Source organism: Poeciliopsis prolifica, unplaced genomic scaffold (assembly GCF_027474105.1).
Source record: "Poeciliopsis prolifica strain line A6 unplaced genomic scaffold, Auburn_PproV2 SCAFFOLD004, whole genome shotgun sequence".
Taxonomy (NCBI): Eukaryota; Metazoa; Chordata; class Actinopteri; order Cyprinodontiformes; family Poeciliidae; genus Poeciliopsis; species Poeciliopsis prolifica.
The window spans coordinates 8,996,463-9,019,783 of record NW_026562379.1 but is presented as its reverse complement, the minus strand read 5'-3'; the positions used below and the strand labels follow the sequence as shown (position 1 = coordinate 9,019,783).

Sequence of the window (23,321 nt, the reverse complement as noted above, 5' to 3'; positions counted from 1 at the left end):
ATCTGAAAATAATTTTGATATATTCTTTTTCAGCTTCACTTTTTTCAGTTTGAAAATTTTGGAACAAACTTTATAAGCTTTAGTTCCATACTGTTCCGCTTCCTTTTAACCAAAACAAAGGAAGGCAAGAGCATCTCATGGAGATGGAGATGAACGTGGAGCAGGAGAAGAGGATACTTAGCTTGTTCTTCTACTAAAGCTAATGAAGAATGAATTAGCGCTCCTGACACTTTATCTTTCTAATCCTCCTTCTACTTGAAGCCTGTGAAATTCTTCCTCCCTGACCACACATCTTATATAACCCTGAACCTCCCTAGTATTTCCTGCACTGTGATAAATTTTGTTTCTCATCTTGACTTTGAGCTGTTTTTGAGATGTTTTTCTACACTCTGCAATAATTCACTCCGCCATCCTGAAGGTGTTTTTTCTTGTTCAGCAGTTCCTTCACCCTGGACTCCCTGGTGAATCCAGGGTTTATTATTCAGGAAGCACCTTCTGCCAATAGTCTGATACCCCCTAGTTTAATGACAGTGAACTGACCCAGAAATTACCTTTAAATTACCGTTTTTTTAGGGGTGGGCGAGTCTTTACATTTCAAAACAGCATGAAACTTCAGCCCTGTTCTCTACTCCGGTTTTATAAAAGGTTTTATGCTATTGTCTCTATCTCCATTAGAGTTATGGATGCAGTTCAGTGAAGCAAAGCCTTTGCTGTTCCTTAAGATTAGTAGCAGCAGCAATTAGCAAACACCTGGTGGAACTGTGCATCTGTTGAGCTCATCATGCAAACTACTTCTTAGTGTAAATGATCCTAAAAAAATATTAAAGGCTTAATGGAGAAACATGTGATGAGGTGCTGAAGGAAAAGTGCCGGACAGAGCAGAAGCTTCTTAAAGAGAAAAAGGCCAGATTTTAAGTTATGTTTGACGTACACAGCACTGTTATGACAGATGACATTAACATAGTTACTTGATTGTGCTAAAAAAAAAAAAAGACACTATGTGCCTGGAAAATACATAAAACTGCCTCTTTAACTTGTGATTTTAGAGTACAGAAATCCCTCTAGAATTGGATACCATCTTTTTGATGGTATTTATAACTCCAATATACCTAAGGATTAGATCCTTAGGTGTCTTCATCTATCAACGAATCCTTTGGTTCATTGACAGATTATGAGACGCAAACCCCCTGTGAACTTCTGTGTGTGTGTGTGGGCTGAGTTTAAATCAATTATCTGAAAAAGAAGAGAAAGGAGGAGTGTTCTTTAGACTTTGATCAACTATTTGTGACGTGTCATTCTGATGATAGATGGGTACATGGCAGTAATTGGGCCAACCAGCTTCTCCTTTGGCCTACTTCACGTTCAGCAGTTCCCGCTGCACCCTTAAATTGCTCGCTCACATAAATTTTGAATAAGATCTGAGTGTTTCACTGTCTGTTCCACCCCGCCCACCTCCACTCTCTAGTTCTTCAGGAGGCGGTGAGCACGAGGGACCCGGAGCTGGTGCGTCTCGTGCTGCGTTACCGTGACTACCAGAGGACTGCCAAGAGGCTGGCGGGCATCCCCGTCCTGCTGGAGAGACTACGCCAAGTGGGATTTCACACGCACGCACACACATTAGCATAGAATCTCTAAGGAGCACGGACACACAGGCACACACATGCGTATAGAAATAAATGTGCATGCTGCTTAGAAGATTATCCATCTACCTTTGCATAAAAAGTCAGGTTTTACCCAGGTGTCGTTTGAAATGCAGATATGTCTTCATTTCTGGAAAAAAATATTCTTTTCAATGGTATTTATAACTTTGTTTACTATTCAGCGAGGGGAACACAAAGGATTATGTCTCCATGTTACATGGCAGTGTGTCCCAAGGTGATCTGACTCATCTCAGACCCGGCAGGAATAAGCACCAGCATGATTAAAGGAGCAGGAGCATTTCTTACAAAGCTCAGGTGACCTGTGCCGGAAGATGATAGGTTGATGGTAGTACTGGTGCACCAGCAGATCATCCTGTTAGTGCCGCGCAAAGCAGTGGCAGCGATGCAGAGAACTGCCTTCACACAGTCTGTCTCTGTATCTAATCCAGCTGGCTCACACAATCACACACGCACACGCATAAAGATGCTCTCACTAAAGCATCCTCACACAGCAGACAAAACACCCTGACACTTTTAAAACGACTCTTCAGTACTCACACATCCCAGCACTCTTTACCTGCTGCTGCCCTCACCCACATCATCGGCCTCTCCATCCATCAGTTCTATTATTAACACCTTCCACAAACACGCTGGGCTTCTCTGCCATTCTTCCTCACCATCCTTGGCTTACACACTGAAGCAGCCCGACTGCATAGTTTTTACTCTTCATTGCTATTCTCCTCGTTTTGTTCTTCATCCATAATGTCCGTCTCTCCTCCTCTGCTCCCTGTGCAGGCGCAGGATTTCTATGTGGAGATGAAATGGGAGTTTACAAGCTGGGGTGAGTTTTAGCTTTTTTTTGCATCTGTGAATGTTTCTAATCAATTTCTCATATATTATTCCCATGACATGTTTATGTCCATTTCTTCCTGTTGAGATGAGTAACACTGGCCCATAGACTAATTGCATGCTTTTGTATGCACGCGCTATCATAGCTGAACAAGTAAAGAGGATTTAATGGACGACTGAGGCCAATAATTATCGTAATGGCAACGCTTGCAAGAACAACCAAGAATTGTTGTCTGAAATATTGGCCATAGTCATGACAAATACTACAGTTTGGTTAAAATGTTGTATTTGTCCACAGTGCCCCTGGTCTCTCGTATATGCCCCAGTGACACCTACAGAGTGTGGAAGAGTGGACAGTGTCTCCGTGTGGACACCACCCTGATGGGGTTTGAGCAGATGACCTGGCAGAGAGGCAACCGCAGCTTCATTTTCAGGGGCCAAGGTCAGCAAATCTTCTAACCCTTCAACCAAAAGGTTGCTAGTTTGAATATTGGTTTGAGGACCTCCCTCGCCAAGAGTTCATCCTTGTCTGGATTTGCAGCACTTTGCAAAGCAGTGGTAGAATTCGTTCTTCAAGGTGATCATTTTCCAGTTGCCAGATAGAGCGCCTCGCTTAACAACAAGGCACATGACACATTAGAATGTCTCTGCCCGCCACAAGCAGTGAAGTTTCTCTGTTTACCAGTCAATTTATTATATTGTGTGACGCCAGCAACTCCACCCTAACTCTACCGTACCGTTGTCCTATGGACCTACAATGGGAGGGGACCTTGTTGAAAGGGATAACACCACTCATTTCTACTGAGCTTTGTTGAACGGCTCAGTACAAATGAGGCACTGTTTTCATAAGAAAACATTTAATGTTTTATGTTATTGTGTGATGCCCAGCTCCTTGGTCCTGTGTGTTGTTTTAATGAGTGTTAGAAATAAAGCTGGGTTGAATTGGAAACATGCAAGACCCTTTTTTATCCTTTAGATAAAAAAGGATAGAATGAACATTCAATGAATCTGTATGATTCATTGTATGAATCATACAGATTCATACAATGGAATCTGTTTGATTTACAGATCTCATTTCCACAAAAAATTCTACATAGTGTAAATTTCTAAGTAGGAAAATTTTTTTTAAAGATTTACAATAAATCTATTTTGTCTTTTTTAAAACTGAAATTTCATTTCTGTTGCCCCTCAGTACTTTTAACTTGCTGATTCTGTTCCACATGACTTTTGAAAAACAACTGGATTTGTGTCAGCAATGTTAACATTTAGTGTTGATAACTCTTGGAATAAAGAGTTATTCCAAACTGTTGAAGTTGACAGAAATTTCTCACACCTAAATACTGTAAGTCTACGTTTTTGTCTTGATGTTCTGTTTCTTTGTTGCACAAGCTGCAAAAACAGATGCTTGTGTTTTTCTATCCTTTCTTTTTGATTTTGTAACAATGTCTGTAATCAGCTGACATCAGACTTAATCCCTTTGCCATCTTTGTGTCTTTCAGCAGAAGTGCTCAGCTCTCTTCTGTGTTTCTGTCTGAAATTCATCCCATTTTTCTCTTCCCATTTGTCAGACTCCAGTGCAGAGGTGATGGAGGTGGACCACGACAGACAGCTGGTGTTCTGCGAGACCTTGTGCGTCTCATCTCTTACGGCGCTCTCTCCTGGCAGAGGGAAAGCCGGCGCCTGCAAGGGCACCTGTGCTGCACTGGGTCTACTGGGTGCGACGCAGCCCAGCGATGAGCAGGTCGCAGCCAGGCTGTCTGCGCCGGTGGTGACCACTCAGCTGGACACCCGAAACATCGCCTTTGAGAGGTCAGAACCAGAGCAAGTATGCACTCAGTAGCTTTGTGACTGCAAAGTAAACATCGTCAAAGCTAACCTCAACCGTACTGACAAATTACTCATTCATAAAACAATGGCCTTGGTAAAATGCATTGCCTTTGTTGTTACAATAAAATGTTTCTGTCAGTGCTTCTGGTTTACTTTCTCCTGCACTGCGAGGCACTGCCAGGAAGTGGAGACAACCGCACACATCGAGCTAAAAAAATAATTCATCATAAATAATTAGTTTAGAAAGGGACAGATACACGTTTCTGCTAAAACTGAAAGGAAGTGCACGATTTAGAGTGTTTGCTGCCAGCCTGTCTTCCAGTTGCAGCTGTGATGGACCGGCTGAAGTTTGCAGAAGTTAATGTATTCAAGCTTGTTGGTATAATATGTATACAATACTGCTAATACAAAGTGGCGTATGATTGTGAAGTGGATGCAAATAGTATATTGTATAAAAAACTTTATGAGTTAAAGAAATGTGATAAATGTGGTGTATAATTCACCTCCTCTGAGTCAGTTGTTGTTTCAGTTTCAGCCAAAAGGCTCTTCAGGCATTTCTCCACCAGATTTCCTCATCGAAAGAGTTTAAATTTTACAGACTGTAGTTTGACATCAGCCAAGATGTCAAAGTACAGGTTGAGGTCTGGACTTTGACACATGAATATGCATTAATCTAAACGACTTGTGTTATTGCTCTGTTTACACATCTGTTGAGGAATGTCATCCTGCTTGTACTTGGCGGTCTCTAACAAATATAAAGTAATGTCTTACATCATTACTTTATATTCAGCTCCATTCATCTTCCCTGTCGCTGCTCCAGGAAAACCTTCCCACAGCATGATACTACCCACCCCCATATTTCACCGTGGTTGTTTCTGGGGCAATGTGTACTGAGATATTCTCATCACACAAAACACCTTGTATGCAGGCCAAAAAGTCACATCACGTCATTTGACATGTTATCTGTGTCCACTGTGTGGGTTGTGGCAAAATTCCTAATGGGAATTCTTGTGGCTTGACGTGAACATGGCTCACTTCTTTTCATTAGAAAAAAATTCAAGTTGTTTATAAGGAACTATGGTGTTTTTGACTTAAGAGCCATGACAGGGACATTAAAACATTTGGACATAGACAAATAGAAGGGAGAAATAAAGAGGATTTTGAAAAAAAAAAAGTAACATTGTTGAAAAAATGAGGTAAAGAACAATGGGAGCAAATGAGTGGGCTGAGAAATGGAGAGAAAGATGAATAGGATACAAAAAGTGATAGAATTGCAATACGTAGACAGAATTTTTTTTTCTTTTGGGGGAAAGGTGGAAAAAAGACACATTTGAGTGAATTATGGAAAGAGAGGAAGAATAAATGTTCAGAAATAAACAGTAAGTGAGTAGAAGGACAGAGAGTACAGCTCAGTGAAGTGAGCAGGCAGAGGGAATCGTCTCCCTGTCAGACTTCCACCTTAGCGTCACCTCTCTGCATTTTCCACAGTCAGCACTCCTGTCTACATGCCAATAATCTGTTTATGATGCTTCAGAGCGAACCACTTTGTCAAAGCAGCCCAGACAAGGCATCTACCTATGGAGTTTATTTATCTTCAGTCAGTCAAGCACAAAAACTACAGCGCTGCAGTTTTCTGGTTTCAGGTTTTAAGGAAATTTACGGAAGTTCAAAGAGGTCATGTCACTCCTTCAACTTTAGCTTCTATCTTTCTAAAATAAAAAGGAATTTGGAGATATGCATGGCATTTTTGTTTCTCTTCCGACATAGAAGAATGAGTAACTGAACGAGGACAAAACAGAGAACCCAATAGGAATAAGTTTAAAAGTATTCAAAACAACAAAGGAACCTTGAGGAGAATGAACATTTTGCTCTCTTTATTTGTGTCTTTATCTGTAAAGCAGGGAGGATCCACTGAGGATTTTTCTGTCCCTGTTACTTTATTCCAGTTAATTAGGCATTTGTCGTAACCGAGTCCCAGTGTGATAATTCATTAAAATGAATATTATATCTGTGTTTGAAAACCCAGCAGCTTTAAAGGGCACAACAAAAACACAACACATTTTGTCTCTTTTTTTTTTTTTTTTTTAGACAAGTTGCATGAAGGAGAGTCAATTTGCATCCCATGACGGCTGACACTGTCTGTTTTACCACATCTCCAGTTTGAACCTCTTTTGTTGGAGTTTTATAAAAATGAAACCTGAACTGCTACCTAACCTAGAAATGACATAATGCAGGCTAAGATGACACCTTCAAACCATCATAATAAAAAATATAAAACTCAGAAAAGTAAATTACATCTATGTTTTATAGCTAATGCATAGATTGTCCAGGTTACCAGTGTCTTGTTTTTAGATTTGGCGCAACATGTTCGATTATAAAATGCTCATTTTTGGCCTCCTTAACATGTCAGTATGAATTCACGAACTGCCAAAGCGACTCCAGGTTTGTGGTCGTATCATAAGCTGTGAATCTTTACAAACGCAGGACTAAATATATTCTTTTGAAAATACTACGGCTAGTCCTGTGGGGGAATTGAATACTAAGTGGGAAAGTAGTGCGCTACTGCTAATGGAAAAGCTTTGAATAGGTTAGGACTACAGCAGTTGGCTAACTCATACATTAAAATTTCTATTCCTATTACTGATATTAGCTGCTATTTTTATTATCTAAATATTATTGTATTTATGCTATTACTGCAGACGTTAGGAATAATGATGAAGGGAATAACCATCCTTGAAACCTCTGCTTGGGTCCACAGGGACTAAGCAGATGAAGATGAGAAATGCCTCACTAGCTTCTCAACAGGTTTCCTAATTGCACAGTGAGCTGCTGGTCTTCACTGATGGCAAACAGGAACAATGGAGGCAATATTTTCAATGGGGTGGAGGCTGCAGTACAAGGAGCTTAAAGAAGCAGCTGACTGAAGCTGCTCTGCCTTAAATGTTATTAAATTTGAGAATAAGCCTTCTCACTGTTGCATAATTAATTTCTGTATAAATTATACAGGTGTGTTTTCACCATTTCTTCATGGAGCTATGAGCTTAGCTATGAGCTTAACTTTAACTTATTTGGATTCTGTTGCAGAAACAAGACTGGCATCCTGGGCTGGAGGAGCGAGAAGACGGAGACAGTGAATGGATTTGAGGCCAAGGTATGAGTGACAGCTGCGTAGACAGCTCACCTTCCTCTCACCGCTTCAGACGTGATGCTCAATCTCATGTTATCAAAGTCCTCATTCAAGAGTTTCAAACCCACAGTGAAGACTTCCAAAAGTTACTTGACCATCTCGGTATTTAAGAGTTAGACAAATTTCTCACCCTCAAATGAAGGTGAAGAATCCACATGAAATTTTATGAGCACATAAAACTCCAGATGGCCTCGAAAAAACAAAGGCAATTACCTTGAGCCCTTTTGTTTTTTGTTATTTTTTTGACCTCCCTGGAGGGACTGACAGTCATGTCAGATGCCCTGGACCATCTGCCGATGGTGCTTTAAAAACACTATGAAGTCCTGATGGTTGAAAATTGCTTCTTTTTCAGCATCATTGATTTAGAGTCCCAAATGGAAACAGGCAGCTTCTGCTGTTTCCATTTTTATCTTTCGCTTTGAACAATGGTCCTATGCAGGGTCAGAGTCAGGATCTTCTCATCTTTTCATCTATGGTGCATCCACACCAGCCCTGTTTGGTCTGGTTTAATCAAGTTGTAGTTTTTGTCCTGAAAGTCAGTTTTTTTGGGGAGGCATGAACTCATAACCAAACTCTGGTGCAGACAAGAATCGCAAACTCTGTGCCGGCTACAAACCTAGTTCTCAGTTTGGTTAATGAGAACTCTGGCACAGTTCAAATGGATATGTGAATGCCAAGTGGACTGGAGACCAATCCAAAAGCAGGAAGTGAACTATAATGCAGTGCATTCTGGGTCAGTAAATCCAAAGCAAACCCACGAGTCTAATGCTCGAGGGATCTTTTCCTGACAACTAAAGAGAAATGATACAAGCATTAAAATCTGATGTCTCTCCATGTTCGTTTACATTTTGTGAGGAACAATGTTTCGCTCGTTTTCTTCAGAGGTCTTTATATTGCTTCCTTCAGTGGTTCTTGGTGCAGCGCCACCACAGGCAAGTTTTTTTTTTTTTTTTAAGAATTTGGTTTGGTATGTAGTTTGAACGCCTATTGCACCAGCTGAAAATGTAACAAACGTTGCAATTTTCTTCCTAATTGAACTACCAGGTGTGAATATATCCTTAATTTTTCAGCAGTTAATAATGATAGAATCATGTTTGGCTACTCAAAATACACAATTAGCCACACCATTATTAGGGTAAATATTTTCTAATGCTGCCTATCTCCCCTCAGGTCTATGCAGCATCCAATGTTGAGCTGATTACCAGGACCAGAACTGACCATCTGACGGATCAGAACAAGAACAAGACGAAAGGTAACTGACTCATTGTGAGGATTACAGCACATAAAACCCAGCAGCTGACTGCCTTCAACATTAAGGCTTCAGCAGTGTAACCCCCAGCCTTAGCCACAGTGGCATCCCTGATGAAAGACCTGCCGATAAGCTGCTGGGCTCAATAAGATCACCCAGAGACACGGCCTAAGAGGTCGCAACGTTCTCTCTGAGGCTGCGTTTCATTCATTTTCTGGTTCAGATCATTAATCAAACAAGATTAGCCAGCTTCCCTCCCAGGAGGGAGGCTGTCAGCGGAGCTCAGCCGCCCCAAGCTCCTCTGAAAGAAGAGGATGTGAAGGTTGATCCTGGTCTCCCAGGTCACATCCTCACCTGCATTCTGCTGCTATACAGGAGGAGGAAAGTGTCATCAAAACCAGTTCAATGACTTCACGGTGTCTCTAAAGTTTCGCAAAATGTAAAGTCTGTATTCTGGAATGTCCAAAAGTTTGTCTGACCTCTGCTTTGCTTCTGACAAAGTCGCCTCCTCCGGCTTTCAAAGCAGGATGGCAAAAATACAACATCCTGTCTGTGACTAAGCGTTTACTTTTGCAGTAAAGTGTTGCAGATTTTCTCAAACATAAAGTTAGAATTTCTATTTAAGTGGGCAAATGTTAGATACAGTATATATGACTGGGAATGCTTTACATTTTAATTAAAAATCTCTGGCCTAAACTGTATGTAATTTGTGAAAGTGCTTGACTTTTCAGCACCAACTTTGTCCACAAAAGACAATTATGCCATTTAAAAAAAGAAAAAAACTTAGGAACTATTAATAATGAAAACCTGCAACAATTTTCATAAACAGTAGATGTCCTGCCAAGGATACAGATGAAATACTGTCCTTCCAATTCTTGTGGTTGTCTAAATAAAACCATTTACTAATCTATTACATGCTGTCTTAGATTACTAGAGTAGTAAGAGTTTGGTCCAACCAGTCTCTCTACACCGAAGTTCTTCAAGTGGCAACCCAAACTCATCTAGATTTGGATTTTTAAATCACGTGTGTTTTGCAATTTTTACAACAATAAATTTTAAAGTGCTCCACTTTCATAACATTCACATTTACGTGGTGCAGCAGGAGCTTGCAGGGTTTCTGTCTCTACTGAAAGAAGAGACTCAAAATAGTCTTCTGTGGTTTAGTGAAGAAACTCTCTCTTTTTTCCCCTCTTTCCCCCCTTGCTTAAGTGAATTTTCTCCACTAATTCACTTTGTTTTGCTCAGACTGCATATATCACACAGGGAACTTGCACTTGTGAAACATGTTTCATATGGTAAGGATGGGAATATTCTCTATAAAAGATGCTTTCTGTCTGTTTTATAAGAGGACATGTGGGTGTCAAGCGAAGGCTCCAAGTGTTACACAAAGTTGCAAAACTGGCTGCTTATTTTCTCAACGCTGTTTGAAAATGGAGGCTGAATAAATTTTCCCATGGATCGGCTGTTTCTATCTTTGAACTCAGTATAAAAGCACGGTCTACCTTTTGATCATAAGGATCATTTCGGTTAACGGTATTTTCTTTTATACCGCATATACAACAGGACAGAATCAGCTTGAGAGGATGACTCCTGAACGGAGCAGATATAAAGGTTTCCTCCTCTTTCTGCTCATAATCGGACGTGTTGAGCTCAGATCTCCCGAATCGATGACAGCACTTCAGATTTATTCTACTCTCTCTGTGCTGCTTTAAACCCTCCTCATGCTGGATATTAGATGCTGAATGTAGCTTCTTGTGAGCCATCCAGTATAGAGGAAAATAACTTTCTGAGCAGCTGCAGTGGAAATAATGAGCCCCAGGCGTCTTCTCATTGTTACAAAAGAAGGTTTTTATTTTTTTATTAATTTTTTTGGCTTTTGAATTTGTTTGAATTGTTGTTTGTCCCTTTGCAGGAGGCAAGACTCCGCTGCAGAACTTCCTCGGGATTGCAGAACAACACATGAGCTCTAACAATGCGGTGAGTGCATGCCGTCCAGCGTTTTCTCTGTTCTTGCGTCTCTCATGTTTGATGAGATTTTTATTGTGGGGAATAAATGACCCCCTGTAGTTTCACCGTCCCCTCCATTGTTTTGTCTGTGGATGGACAGGCAGGTTGTAAAACCCCACCGTTGTGGACAAGAGAGCCCTCGTGCAGCCTGCTCTGAAATATTGATCATGCTTTTTAATTTGTTTCGCTTTGAGAGATTCTATGACTCACACCTTCCTCCTTACACCCTCTGTAATCTCCCACTTCCACTCGTTACTGCTTTCCACTCTCCTGCTTCTCCCCTGACGCCACTCAAAAGCCCCTCCCCCCACTTTGATGTTTGTTCTGCAGATATTTTGAGCAGCTTTAAATCTCTTATGTAGATGTACAGTGGCGCTCTTAATCCTAAATTTTAAAGTGGCATCAGAGCCACTTTGCAGAGATGAAAACCACTGTTAGAGCTCTAATGATCCAGAGCTTCAGTAAAACCTGACATGAGAAAAGTCCTCTTTAGTTTTTGCTTCCCTGTGACGCTTTCATTAAACTGTTGTGGACGTCCCATTATTGCTTTGCAAATACCTTTTTTCATTTAATGTTTATTGAAGTGAGAAAACAATAATCTGACCACTAAAAGGCTTTGTGTTAAACAGGCTTGTACTTACATGGTTTATTCAAACCATCTTCTAGGAAATGAACCAAATACTAAAGTTTTTTTTGTTTTGTTTTTTTTATTTTTTTTTATCTCCGTTACCCACCAATAACCAGCACTATGAACTTTTAAATTATAAAATGTATTTTTTCTCTAAAATAATATACCTTGTCGTCCACACATTGATATCTTTGGTAAAGATGCTTAAAAATACTAAAGATAAATTCAGTCTATCACCGATCGAGTTCTATGCAAATAATAATCTGAATGTAAGCTTCATCTTTTGCTCTGCCACATTCTGAGCAGTGTCCAAACTTTTCTTCTTTGTTTCCCCGCTACTGCAGGGAAACAAACATCAGGAACAAAAAGCACATGAAGTAAGTTTAGAAAAGCCAAATATTTTTGTGAACTTTGAGCAATTTCTTTTGATTGATGAGGACTTGGCTTCACTGTGTATTCCTTCTGTACTTTCTCCAGGCTCTGGTGACACAGATGTCATCCCCGGTGGTGACAAACCCCGCCGCGCTGACGGCTGAGGAGTACTTCAACCCCAGTTCGACGCAGCAGACGCTGAGGGACATCGGCCACCCGTGCCAGCTCACCACCAAAACCCAGAGGTGAGCCAGACTGACAGGAACACAAACAGGCGGGCCGCGCCGCTCTCTGCAAAGTGCCAGAGCTGACAGTATGATGGCCGGTATAAAACGAGCCGCTCGTAGCAGCTGACCACAACAATCCTGGATGACAGATAACAGAGGGAACCAGAGACGCATATTCATAGATACCGTGGTGTTGGCGCTTCGCAGAGCTGGTGCAGTCAGGCATCGAGGCGCTCCGTCTCCAGCAGGTTGAGATGGATGACTCATAGCACCTTGTTGTCACTCCACTATATTAAAAACACAAAATAAAACATGAAGTGGAGGAATATTGCAGTATCTCCAAAGGGTTGGGGGGAATCATAAGAAAAATGTGCAAACAGGAAAGAATAAAATAGAAGCAGCTTTGTGAACAGTTTTCCTGCATCTGCTGGGCTGTTGGTTCTCTTCTGATGTCATTTACATTCCTCATCGCTGCTAAATAAAAAGTGACAGGACATGATGAGATTAATTCTTGGAGGAGGCAGAGCTGCCTCTCAGTTCTGTGTTCATTATTGCACAAATTAGAGTCTAACAATTGATTGGCCTGGCTTTGAACATGACTCAGCAGCTTGTGGACAGCCTCTGTTAGTGGATGTGATCAATGTCTTTTTGTATTTCTGCCCAAACAACGGCTGATCCCAACATCTAAATTGCTTTAATTATGCACAAGTCAGACTCGGATGGTTTCCTCTGTTTCTGTTCGCCAGGAGTGTCAGTGTAAGCAGGTGTGTGTTGCTGTGTTTTAGGTTTAAAGCCAAGTTGTGGCTGTGCGAGACCCATCCTCTGTCCCTGGCGGAGCAAGTGGTGCCTATTATCGATCTCATGGCCATCTCCAACGCTCTGTTCGCCAAGCTGCGTGACTTCATCACTCTGCGGCTGCCGCCTGGTTTTCCGGTCAAGATTGGTGAGCGCAGAACAAGTTAGACTGGTGAACGAATGAACCAGAGGAGGGAGGGGTGTTAAAATGTTGGTTGCTTAAACTGAGCGGAGGAGAGAGGGCGATGAATATTTCATGAATAGATGAGATGGAATGGACAAAATGATCTGAGAGAGGGAGCTGACGGATAAAATGTTCTCCCCCCTGCAGAAATCCCCTTGTACCACATACTAAACGCCAGGATCACCTTCAGCAACCTAAATGGCTGTGAGGAGGGGGCCGGCCTCCGTCCAGACAACGAAACCGGGCTGGAAGGGGACGGCCAGAGGGACGCCCCGAGGACAGACACTCCGTCTCCAGGCAGCGACTCCTCCAGCGTCTCCAGCTCTAGTTCCACTAGTAAATATCAAAGTCTTAACCACTGATATTGTCACTATTCAAAATATTTACGTGTCATAAACATCAAGGGATTTTTATTTATCTTAGACCACCACACTGTTTTTTATCAATAAAAATCTGAAAAGTGTGGCATCCTCATTTTTTTTTTTTTTTGCAAAATAGCTCAAGCTTAGTTGGAGTTAACATTCTGCAGCCTCTGAGATTTTCCTCCAGTCTTTGCCTGTTTCAGCTCCAACTAGCTTTCTTATCAGCTTCCCTCAGTACGATTCTGCTCAAGCCATGTGTCACCCCTCCAAATGGTGTGTTCAGGGTGATGTGCAGTGTTAGCTTAAACAACACAAAAAACTGTGTTGCAGTTAGACCTAAACAACTCCTTTTCTTTCATATTTGCCTCATTTACCACAGGGCTTGTGGTAAACGATTAGATGGCCTTCTAATGGCTTTCTTTGTCAGATTTTATGGAGTGCACCATTAGTGAGTTGTCATCTCTGCTGCTCCTCCAGAGTAACTGTAGTTGATTCCGTCAGTTAATTTTCTCCTTGCCCGTCAACTTAGCTGGTAGCAGCAGAGGCTTCCTTAGCAGGTTTGCAGTTTTGTCCATTTCTTTTTTCAGATGATAGATCAAACAGTTCTCTATGTGACATTCAAAGCTTGCAATGTTGTTTTATAACCTAACCCTGTTATAAATTTGATCAAGAGTTAATCTCTGACCCGTGTTTTGTGTTTGACAGGACAGTTGGATTTATGGAAAATTACAGAAAGATGAACTGTGTTTTTTTATGATAACAATAAGGAGTTTATTTAGATAACATTTCTATCTAAATAAAACTGGGCCAATTTTAAGAGCTGCTATTTATTTTCATCTTGTTGCTGTTTTTTTTCTGGAGGGCCATGGGAAGAGGTTCATCGTGTGCTGTTTTGTTAGGTCATGTGACAATTGTAGTGATGCAGTGCAGGATTGTGGGGAGTTGAACTGAGGCGGAGAAGAATTGGTGAAATTTGCCCGACTTTGTGTTTCTCAATCATATAAAATCCCAGTAAAATACAGTAAGATCTCCGAGTAATAAACTCAGAAAAAATGTAAGGCTATGAATACTTTTGCAAAAATTAACGATCGAGTCTTTCATCTCTCCTGTGTTCTCCTCTGGAGCCTCCTGGACTGGAGCTATTTGCAGGATGAAATGTAACTGATGAGGAAGATGTGAGCTCTTTTTACCACTAGATTTTACTGGACAGATTTGTGCTTTGTATTGCTGGATCATGTCCTGCGTTTATTTAATCAGAACCTCATCGGCACTGTGTAAATCTGCATTTGTGCCGGGCAGCAGAATAATTAATTTGACGGCAGCTCTTTGAGAATCCCCGATGTTATCATCTCATTCGGCTCCTCATATGAAAGCACTTGTCCTGTGATGTGCCAGAAGTACGGTACATGAAAGAGAAAACAAATACTCCAACCTTTATTAACTTTTGATCTCTCCATGTTTGGCTTAGGAATATTTTCCTCTGTCTTTTCCTTTCCCGTTCTTCTCCTTCAGTGTCCTTTAAAGTCAGATAACATTCCCGCTCATGCCTTGACCTCTGCCCCCTTCCCTCACTCCCCTCTTGTGGAACAGTGTCGTGCCGAGCAGGAGAGATTCCCCCGTGTGTGTTTGAGCCTCCGCCTGGATACACCATGCTAGGAGGCAAACAGAGAGACAGCATGAGGGAGGAGGAAGAAGACTTACTGCAGTTTGCTATACAGCAGAGTCTGCTGGAGGCCGGATCCGAATATGATCAGGTGATCCCGCTGTGAATTCCTTGAGCTTTCTGGCGGTAACGCTGGAAGGAATACGTCTTTAGCTGTCCCATATTACATTCTTCTATATCAAATTTAGTGCTTGCACAGGTTTTTGCTAAATGGAAATGTGCTGATGCATTGCTTCTTCTGTAAATTTAAAAGATGTAAATTTAGCAGTGAATTTTAGCAGTATCATTTAATTTTTACCAGTATTTCTGTAAATTTAGCAGTTTCACTGCTGTTGTGGAGTTTATCTATTTTAGCTACATGATATGATGTTTCACCTAAATGTCTTGTCATTTACTGCTAAAAGTATGAGCTACAGTATATACTTCTGTAACTGCAGTTCACTTAGCCTTCTGTAAAAACAATAAAATAAAATAAAAAACTAATGGAACTTTGCAGACAACACTGTGGAAGTGGAGCCACTTCAGATCCAGCCCATAAAAATCCAGACTTTAAACAATTATAGTCATCCTTGATTCTTTTTTAAATTTTTGCTTACCTCTAACTCTGTCCACTTACTCACCATCACTTTAAGAACTACAAATCTTTCCACTTTGTCTCTATCACAGGCTTATAAAATGTAAAAGTGGCACAACTTGATGTACTTTTGTTGTTCAAAGCTAAGGGAGGGCATGACAATTAGATAAATACTGTTGTTGCCATGTTAAAAGAAAGTAGCAGCAACAGCAAGAAAATATATCATAGAATTAAAGTGTCAGACCAAAGAAATGTTTTTTCTTTGCATGAGCAAATTATCCCTTTCAAAAAACATGGTCAACATTATATTCAAAAACTATGCAGTGTCACACATTACTTGTTTGATGTTTAAAGGTGGAAGTCAATTCTCAGTAGTAAGCAAAATAGCGCACCCTGATGGTCATGTTTTCAGAACATTGGTTTGCTGCCTCCATGGAGTTAGAAAACTGACTTCTGCAGCCCTTACATTTATGAATTTTAATTTGTGTGTAATAAATCGATATAATATGAGTTTCACTTTTTAATATGTCAACATATATGCAAACATAGATCAACCTAATGTATTTGAGTCATTGAAACAATGTTCATATGTAACTTTAAACCGCTAAATAATCACTTGGCGTACAAAGTTATTTGAAATGTAAAATATGACACTCATGTTTGTGAGACTCATTCATCCACATAACAAGCTGAATTTTAGATAAACAAAACCAACTTTTCACTAAAACTATTTGACAGAAAGAGGGATGGGAGATTCTCCACTTTTTCACAGAAACTGAAATTTTAGAGCAGCTTGAAATTGAATTTTTAAAATTGTGTCACTCATGGGGGCAACATATTGGAGAAGCTGTGTAACATCAGGATTTGATCTTTTGTAAGCTTTTTCTCATCAGCTTGGACTATTATTTCCTCTGAAATAAATAGGATTGGTGTAATGTTTAACTAGGTGGGTTTAAAAATAATAATAATAATCTTATTCCCAGAACCCATAGAAACTGATTGGCATTCGAAATGTTCAAATAATACCTTAAATACAAATAGCCAAATCCCAGTAAAGTTGAGATTGAGAATTCACAGATTAAATTGAATTTGAAGAACTGAATGCTAGGGTTACTTTTAAGTTATGGTCACTTTATCTGTTTTTTATTGAATCTGTGTCAGCCTCACATGACACCAACATCAATTATATTTAAAAATACAATCTCTGCTGTATGTTTGGAAAACATAACCTGGTTGAAGTATTGTATGTATCTGCAGAGTGATAGCACATAATCAGTCGTGACAGACATTGTTTCCCCATCTAAAAATTACAGGAATAAATTCAACAATAAGTCAATGAACACCCTAATATTTATGTGTGCTTGAGTACACAAACAGCAGTCGGTTTGAAAATACAAACAATCGCAGTGAAGTGAAATCAATAAGCAACATAAATTGCCTGTGCGGTATGGAACCAAGAGGCTTTACATTTCCAGCTGCCTAAGGATAGGCCTGTGCTTAAATCCAGAAGATCCTGCTCCTGATAGTCGCCGGTTTTCTTCTGGGGTGCCGGGATATAAATAGTCTCAGGGAGGCAGGTCAGAGAACGTCCTCTGATGTGTTTCTTTAGGTGAGAAGCAAAGCTGAGGGGACGTTTGAACAGCGGAGGTTTGGTGCCATGCTTTCAGAGACTTCACAGTTCCTGTTCACAAAAATGATCAGTCTTTTAATAACAGCTGGAATATTAAAACGGGATGATACTTACATCTTTTATGTAGAATTTGTGTATATTTTTCTACACTTGGAAACTGAGTTTGAGACCGCAGTGCTTCCTGTAAGATGAACTCATGGAGTTATTTTGATTTGCAGCAACAAAGTTTGTTTTTAACTAAGGGTTAAATTTGCCACAACCTGTGGTTCATTAATAGTGTGTGTACCAAAGAACTAGAGGCAGTACTGATCCAGTTTACTCTCAGTTTATGAGTCAAAATCAAGCCAGCTGGCTGCCTTTATGCTTTGTGTGTGTGTGTGTGTGTGTGTGTGTGTGTGTGCGTGTGAGTGTGTGTGTGTGTGGGGGGGGGGGGGGGGGGGGGGGGGGGTGGGGGGTGTGTGTGTGTGTGTGTGTGTGTGTGTGTGTGTGGGTGTGTGTATGTGTGTGTGTGTGTGGGGGGGGGGGGGGGGGGGCGGGTGTATGTGTGTGTGGGGTGTGTGTGTACATATATTGTGTGTGCATGCTGCTTTAGTGGGGATTGATTGGAAAAATGCCTACAGGAAGAATTAACCCTTTCCAGAAATCCCTCCATCGCTTTGTCCACATCATCCGGTCTCTGACTTTCTGTTCTGCCTCCTCTTTGTTACTAGGTGACTATCTGGGAAGCGCTGACCAATAGCAAGCCAGGAGCACACCCCCTGTCCTGTGACCCAAGTCGTGTAGAAAGGTAAGAAAAAAAGATTTGCTTTCATTTCTTAAAAACTGCAGTATAACTTTTATAAGCAATATTAATTTTCTGTTTTTGTTGAAACCGTCACTATGTTCTGACAGTATGACATGAGACAAATCAAGCTCCTCGGCTTCATCCCTGTGGTTCTACTGTCATCAGTCCCAGTCAAAAGCAAACATTAAGAGCTAGGAGCAGGGTCTTAGTGCTGTCAATCAAGCTTGTGTACATGTCGGACACAGCCTCCTCCTTGCACTGCTTGGTTGTTTCTGACAGAGATGATGTTTATTTCTACAGATGGCAGTAGGACCACACAGAGGAAGAGGAAGTCAAAAATTTCCATAACCTTTAATTTTATTAATAGTGTTTAAACTTGTGGCTCTATATTTAGTATTAAGAGATTAGCCTTCATCGCCAACTTGAGCTCAGAAATCAAACATTTACTGACAAATTTATCAAGAAAACAGGATGAAATTAGGAGAAATATTCATTAGTTTGGATACATGAAAAACTGGCACCATACCATATTATTTAACAGCGATCTTTGGCAAGTCCTGTTTCCCTGTACACAAAAATTGTGTATGACCACTTTTAAAAGGAAGAGACTCAAAGAACTAAAATTTGCAAAAATGGGAAGTGGTTCTGCTGGAACCAGAAAGGATGTTTAACATAAGGCTTAAAAGAGGAGAGAGAGAGTAGAAACAGCTAAGCGAGACAGACCTGAACCCACGACCAAAATTACTGTAAAGATGGAAAGCATGGAGCTGAGCAGAGAGCAACTTTTTACTTACTGAAACAGTGAGGGCAAGGTTGGGTAAAGGATAATGGTTTGTTGAAAACTTAGGTCGTTGGAAAAAAATGCACATCTTTCTTCATATCATTTTGACATTATCATCATTGCTGTTTAAATGCCCTACGTATTATTTCACAGCGCTTCACCTGTATATGGGTTGCTCTGTGTGTTTTAGAGAGGCGTGGCACCAGAGACTCATTTGTAAAAACAACCAACAGGCTGTTGTTATTTACTTCGATCTGATATTTTCAATGTGTTTCGGTTTCTCAGATATGATCAAATTCAACACCATCAACATCTATGTCTTTCAGCGATCCCTCTCATAATGGCAGAAGTCAAATCAAAGCCTGGGTGAAAAATAAAAAAATGAACAGGACAGAAGCTTTCATCTTCAAAACAGCTGAAATCCTTCAACAAAAACAATGTAAATCTCCACGTCTGTCAGCATGAAGGCGAAATATCCTGCCGTACCCCCGCATCTCACATCCTCTCCTCTGTCGCGTTTTGTTTTTCCTCACTATCTTCCGAGGCACCATTGTGTGTTTTCCTCCCTACTGCAGCTCCTTCCTTCCATCTTTGGCTCACATCCTGTATTCTGCTGCTCTCCTCCCCTTTTCTATTATCTTATCCATCCTGCTATTCTTCTCTCATCTCCTATCGGCAGAGCGCTGCTGGGAGAGTGTGTTTGGGAGAGAGGGATGAGGGTTTCCTGCAGTTGACTTTAGTTTGTTGTCCTTATCAGTCGTTCCTGTGTGGAGCTGGATGCGCAGGCTGCTGTGCTTTCACTCTCACCTCTTCCTCTGGCTTGTGTTTAATAGTCTAGCTTTTGGAATGAATCAGATTTTAGATTCTGATGATACTGAAATTGGCGTCATCACCTGTTCTTTGAAGAAACACAATTTTGAACTGAATGTAAACACAGGGCCTTAGACAACCTCTTCATATTCTGCCCACTTGAGGATATATCAAAGTTTGGCACTGAACATTTGATCCACTATTATATCATCATCATTATGGCTAGCTGAGCAATATTGAATTATAATATCAAATAGTGATTAAGTGAACCAGGCACATAGTCTATGCAAACATTGCAATAATCTTTTTAGGATAATTGACATTATTTTACTTTCCAATGGATGATCAGACATCAGTTTCATAGTTTTCCGCAACATTTCATAAAAGGTTAACGGCAAAAATCTGTCAATTAAAATGTAAAATTGTGATGAATCAAATCATTTACAGGCATCTACTGAATTTAAATATTAGCCATGAACTAAACAAACCAGGCAAACTATGAAAAACAATTATAACGTAGCCTGAAGGAAGGCTCAGCAATGTGAAGGATATTATTGGTTTGGTGGCATTTGAGATTTTGTCAGATTTCTGTGAAACCACATATAGAAAAATCCTGATTTTGATTTCTTTCATCCAGTTTCAGACCAACAGAATAACATTTTCACATCCCATTCCCAGACTAAAACGTAAGACAGCCAATCACAAAGGTTGTGATGCTGATATATCTGTCGTATTCTTGGGTTTCTTCTTCTGATGAGTTGTTAAGGGATCTGGTTTTTAAAAGTCCTCCTGACTTCCTGTAGCTTGTTGGCTCTTGTTGAGTTGTTGCATCAAAAAAAAAAAAAAAAGTCTATTGCGCTTTGATCAAAATATGTCCCCATATTTTGCTCCCTCCATGTTGCCCAGGACGCCTCAGCACAAGCCCCGCCCTGCTGCCAGCCTCTGCTCCACCCCCTCCAAAAAGGGGGTGCAGCCGCCCAGCTGCACCTATGACGAGCAGCTGCGCATCGCCATGGAGATCTCGGCCCGGGAACAGGAGGAGGCGGACCTCCGGCGGCGGCAGGAGGAAGAGGAGCTTCAGCGAATCATCCAGCTGTCCCTGATGGAGAAGTGAGAGCCTCGTTGGCGGCGGCGATGGTGGGGAATGGTCTGAACTGAGGACATGTTGGGATAAGAGGGAAGAAACGACCACCTGGGAAACTTTAAGCACATTCTAACTGCCTGAATCATCTTAATGAAACAATGAAGTGCTTCTCTGTCCTCCCTTCGCCTTCGTCAGACCTTTCCCCTGAAGCCGCTCAGTGATGAAGATGGCAGCTGGAGAGGGACACTTTTTTTCCTCTCAGCGGCACCACATGGTACCTTGTTGAGCAGGGCCAGTTTACAACCAACAATACCAGTTTTCTTTGCAGCAGGGTCATCAGTGCTCCCTCTGTAGTGTTTCTGCTCCAGCATTACCAATACACACACACACAGAGACACACACACACACACACACACCTTGAGCCTTTCTGCCACTGAACCATTTGATTTTCAGTCTTAAAATGGAAAAAAAATTGACAAGTGAGGCTTGTGTTGTTAGAAGTGAGATGAATGTCAACAAACCAGGAGAAAGTTGTCAAGTTTCCAAATATTCAAAAATAACATGCAGGTACGTTTATTTACTTGCTTTTAATTTCCATGAAGTCAACACGTACTGTACTGAGCTTTGCTGGTGGATCACATATAAGACTGTTAGTGGTGGTTTTTTGATGAGTTTGAGCACAAAGCAAAGTCGGGCCAGTTTAGGTTTTAGACGCAGGACGTGGCTGCAGGAGGCGCAGCAGCTCCACTGTATGAGAATGACTGTGCTGAAACTAATAAAGGACTAATGTTATTGTTCTGTAAGCTGTCTGTGGACTAGATATGTTATTGGAAGAAATTTATACTCACAAGAACCGATTATTTTTTTCTTTTCTGTGTTTCTCTTCGCTCACTGGTATAAACTGATATAAACAATATTTCAGCATGATGTGCGTCCATGAGAGGGTTTCCTTGTTGTGCGACCTGAGCCTGTGTCGGAGCTCTGGACATGCGGTACGAGTGAGCTGACGTTAACATATTAATAATAATAAAAAATAATGAATGTTTGCAAATAATTGTAAGTAACTTGATGTTGCAAGGCTCAGGCCAATCCAAATGTTGTGAGGCACTAGCCAATCAAAATGCAAGGGAAAACAGAGAATTTTTTTAAAGATAATTTCTCTGAAACTAATGTTTACCACTACAATATCAGCACAAACTGAGATTTCCTCCTGTCTGTAATTATAGTAGATTTTCTTTGTGTTGAAAGGATTTAATTTAAGTTTTTTCTTTTGTTTTTACTTTGTAAAAACAGTCGTTGCTGAACACCAATGCATCGAAATGTTTTCAAGATGTACCCTGCAAAGTGGATTCTGATGATTCAAATAAAGAAACACCTTTTGGAACATGAGCCTGTGAGTGACTGTTTAAAACAAAACAAAACAAAAAAATCTCTCTGACTTCTAGGCAAGCTTTGAAATGCTCCAAATCCCTCCACCCTTCCCCAAGTTTTCCAGGTTTCTCTCAGTCAAAATGACGGTGATAAAAGCGCTTCATTTCTCACGAGACAGGCAAAGCAGCAGTCAGTCAGCAAAAGACGGAGCTGATCTGTTTTTAGCAGCTGCCGCCTCCATCATCTTCCCTGTGACACGGATTCCCGGCGCCTCAGCCGGATCCGAGGGGGGCTTTGACTGTAGTTATTTTAGGCTCGACTAGAAGAAGAAGAAAAAAAAGAGGAAAGCTTAGAGACTGTAAAAACCCTCCAAGAAGCACCACTCAGTGCAGGGAAAAGGCAACATGGAGTGGATCAGCAGTCATTTCTCCCCTCGCCCCACTTTGTGGATAACCTCAGCGTCGTGCTCACGCTGGGGTGTGAATTGAATTTGTAAAAAGCCACCAGGATAAAACAAGACGCCTGCCTGTGAAGTAGAAAAGCTGAGAGCATCAGCACACAGAGAAACGATGACAGTCTCATGCGCCGCCTCTTCCAATGACCTCAATCCTCCACGTTTTACTGACATTTTCCACATCCCTGAACGCGTTCAGTAATTTGCCATGTCAAGGAAGCCATGTTTCCATGTGTGCTTATAATGTTTGATGCAGATTAGGTCAGGCAATTTTTCCAGAGCCTAAGAATTATGACATCCAGAGAAAGGTAAAAGCTCTCAGGTCCTTTGCTTCTATTTGATTTCATTATGTATTATTTAAAAAGTAATACAATATCCTGGGAAAGGATATGATGTGTTTGTTATATCACTGGAGTGATCACAAAGCACTTCCTCTGAAACTGAGTCTTAAACTCCAAGGCTTCTCATCTAGAGCTTGTGGAAATATTGTCTTGCATTTAGTCACAAAGCTTTTCATGTGTTTTCTGTAATGAGTCAGCAGCACAGACTGAAAAGGAAAAGCTTCTGTGAGCATCGGTTTTCAACTCTTACCACACATTCTCAGTACAATTTGAATCTGAACTTCAATCCCAACATGAACATGCGTTCAACTCAGCCAAGTTTTTATTATGAACAGCTGGGCTGGGTATTTTTGCTTTATTTTATTGTTCTCATAGCAGAGAAGGCTGAATACAAATAAAGACCACTCAGATTTTTAGCTATAGTCAAATCAAAAAGACATGTAATTTTCTATCCACCTCACAATTCTGTTCTACTTTGGGTTGGTCACATATAATCAGAAAG

The 23,321-nt window shown here is 40.8% G+C and overlaps 1 protein-coding gene across 1 annotated transcript in view; it reads left to right on the top strand.

The window, feature by feature from the left end:
* ankrd13b (ankyrin repeat domain 13B) overlaps nt 1-22,043 on the top strand; it is a 43,390-nt gene extending 21,347 nt beyond the window's left edge. The window contains exons 3-16 of the mRNA XM_055028758.1: nt 1,466-1,590; nt 2,436-2,481; nt 2,788-2,931; nt 4,058-4,298; nt 7,401-7,467; nt 8,674-8,755; nt 10,665-10,729; nt 11,732-11,764; nt 11,865-12,004; nt 12,772-12,929; nt 13,113-13,301; nt 14,918-15,081; nt 17,905-17,981; nt 20,476-22,043. Of these exons, the coding sequence (XP_054884733.1) occupies nt 1,466-1,590; nt 2,436-2,481; nt 2,788-2,931; nt 4,058-4,298; nt 7,401-7,467; nt 8,674-8,755; nt 10,665-10,729; nt 11,732-11,764; nt 11,865-12,004; nt 12,772-12,929; nt 13,113-13,301; nt 14,918-15,081; nt 17,905-17,981; nt 20,476-20,683 (1,739 nt within the window). The 3' untranslated portion in view covers nt 20,684-22,043. The remainder of the gene's footprint in view (nt 1-1,465; nt 1,591-2,435; nt 2,482-2,787; nt 2,932-4,057; nt 4,299-7,400; nt 7,468-8,673; nt 8,756-10,664; nt 10,730-11,731; nt 11,765-11,864; nt 12,005-12,771; nt 12,930-13,112; nt 13,302-14,917; nt 15,082-17,904; nt 17,982-20,475) is intronic.
* Nucleotides 22,044-23,321: the final 1,278 nt, after the last annotated feature.